The sequence below is a fragment of the Astatotilapia calliptera genome, chromosome 3 (genome assembly GCF_900246225.1).
Source record: "Astatotilapia calliptera chromosome 3, fAstCal1.2, whole genome shotgun sequence".
Lineage (NCBI taxonomy): Eukaryota > Metazoa > Chordata > Actinopteri > Cichliformes > Cichlidae > Astatotilapia > Astatotilapia calliptera.
The window spans coordinates 49,099,701-49,101,930 of record NC_039304.1 but is presented as its reverse complement, the minus strand read 5'-3'; the positions used below and the strand labels follow the sequence as shown (position 1 = coordinate 49,101,930).

Sequence of the window (2,230 nt, the reverse complement as noted above, 5' to 3'; positions counted from 1 at the left end):
CTAGGGGCCACCGCATATATTTATATATAAACATATATAAATAAAACCATGCGTTTTTTACATTAGTAATTCCTTTTGTGCATAATCTTATATTGTTGTTCATAATAAATTAATTAAAGCAAGAAAACAACTTGAAGAGCCAGTTCGGAGCCGAAAGAGCCAGTTCTCTAAAAAGAGCGGGAAATCCCATCGCTAAGGCTACGTTCACACTGCAGGCGAAAGCGCATCAAATCCGATTTTTTTTTTGACCCTATGCCACCCATATCCGATCATGGTATGACAGTGTGAACGGCACAAATCCGATATTTTCATATCCGATCTGGGTCACTTTCGTATGTGGTACTGAATCCGATACATATCCGATGTTTTAGAAAGCGACTGCTGTTTGAACGGTCATGTCTCATTAAATCCGTCTTTTACGTCACTGACACAAAACAGACGCCAATTATCAGCGCCCGAGAAGACATCGCGAAAGCTTCCTTGTCCATCCCGTGTAGATGTCAGTAAAACTGTTGGGAACACAACGTTGGAGAAACGTGAACATTTTATTTGTGCTGTATAATCTGCAGATTCTGACAGAAATCTGCAACTATCCTTTGAAGCACCGCTCCTCTCTAAAACCGCAATAAGGATAATTATTAGGCCATATGTAAATAACAAAACAACTTAAAGCAAAATTGGGAAACGTAAAGTCCAAAACAAGTCTTTATATTAAGGGCCATCAGTCAAACAATACTGTTTGGTCTGGGTCTGAACAGAGCGCGTTGTGTGTGACGTCTGCTTTTGCGCATGCTGGCCACTTTGAGGATTCACACTAGAGCGCGTTTGCTGTCACATTTTATTTATAGTGTGAACAAGCAGACAAAAAAATTGAATTTGATCAAAAATCGGAATTGAGCATTAAGACTTGCAGTGTGAACGTAGCCTAATAGTCACCCCCTGCACTCTGCCACAGTTGTTATTATGGTGGATTTGCTTTGAGTTTTTTCAGAAAAAATATGTGACTAGTGCAGTGCAGTGAATCACTGTATTTAATCACACAAACAGGAGTGCGAAAAAATAGAAAATATAAACGTGTTTATGATTGATGCATGAATCAGCAGTGATTGACCAAAATCCACTCGAAAACAGAAGAAAAAAAGTGAGATATGGCAGAGAGACAGCCAGCCAGCTCACTAGGGATTCACCGCCTCCTGAAATGTTGCACTTGTAAAATCCTTCATCTGTCTTATAAACTTCGTGGATGGCCAAGTTTCCTGTTGAGCTGCTCCCTATGTGATGCCCATTTTTGAAGAAATCAGCTGTGAAGTTGGATAAAGTCATCTTGTTCATGCAGCGAAGAGTCACAGCTTCTCCCTCCATCACAGGAACAGCAGGACTCTCCAGGATCACAGAACCATCTACACAACAAGTGACTTAAAATTTTAAATGTTGAACTTGTTTTTGTTTTTGACGAAATATTACAGCCTTCATTCACTCATACCAGTGACAGTGATGTAGATAGTGTTGCTTCTATTCCCTCCTGCTGTAACACACAGATATTCTCCACTGTCACTTGCATAAAGATAATGAATGGTGCACTGTGAACCTGTTGTTGTTGCTGTTGTTTTCTTACTGGTTGTGTTGCATTGCTCTACTTCCTCTTTCATCTTATATAACACGTGTCCACGAGAGATCTCCTCACAGTAAAATAGCCATGATAGCCAATAAAATGTGCATCACAAGCTTTGTGATGATTACCCCTTTCAAACACAAAATGATAAATAAAGCTTATAGTAATAAGTAGGGATGGGTACCGGTGTCCGGTGCCATGATGGCACCGGTTCTGACATAAACGGTAGTAACCAGACCAAAAAGCAGCGCACATTTCGGTGCTTTATTTTGGTGCTTTTTTTTCCTGAGCTGTGATACACTTCTAGCCAATCATTTTACGTTTCGGAGGATAGTAGTACGTACGTTCTTTTAGAGCAGAGCTACAGATTAAAAATGACCAAGGCGAAGCGGTCAAAAGTCTGGCTGTACTTCACAGCAAAAGATGCAAACTCAGCAGCCTGCAACAAGTGCTTTAAGCTGATACTGTAATACTGTCAAAGGAGGTAACACCTCAAATCCGATGAAACACCTGGCGACGCATAGCGTTTGTTTTTTTAAAAGCCGAGAAATGCACCGTATTTGATAGCTTGCTGCGAGACGTAACACCGAGCAAATCTACTGTGGGTGGGTTGCCTGT

The 2,230-nt window shown here is 40.7% G+C and overlaps 1 protein-coding gene across 1 annotated transcript; it reads right to left on the bottom strand.

The window, feature by feature from the left end:
* Nucleotides 1-448: 448 nt before the first annotated feature.
* LOC113015407 (high affinity immunoglobulin gamma Fc receptor I-like) lies at nt 449-1,685 on the bottom strand (the record flags this gene model as incomplete). Its single annotated transcript, XM_026157445.1, has 3 exons — nt 449-509; nt 1,112-1,400; nt 1,484-1,685. Coding segments are annotated over 3 exons (552 nt in total), but the record flags the coding sequence as incomplete, so codon positions are not given.
* Between the last annotated feature and the right edge of the window lie 545 nt (nt 1,686-2,230).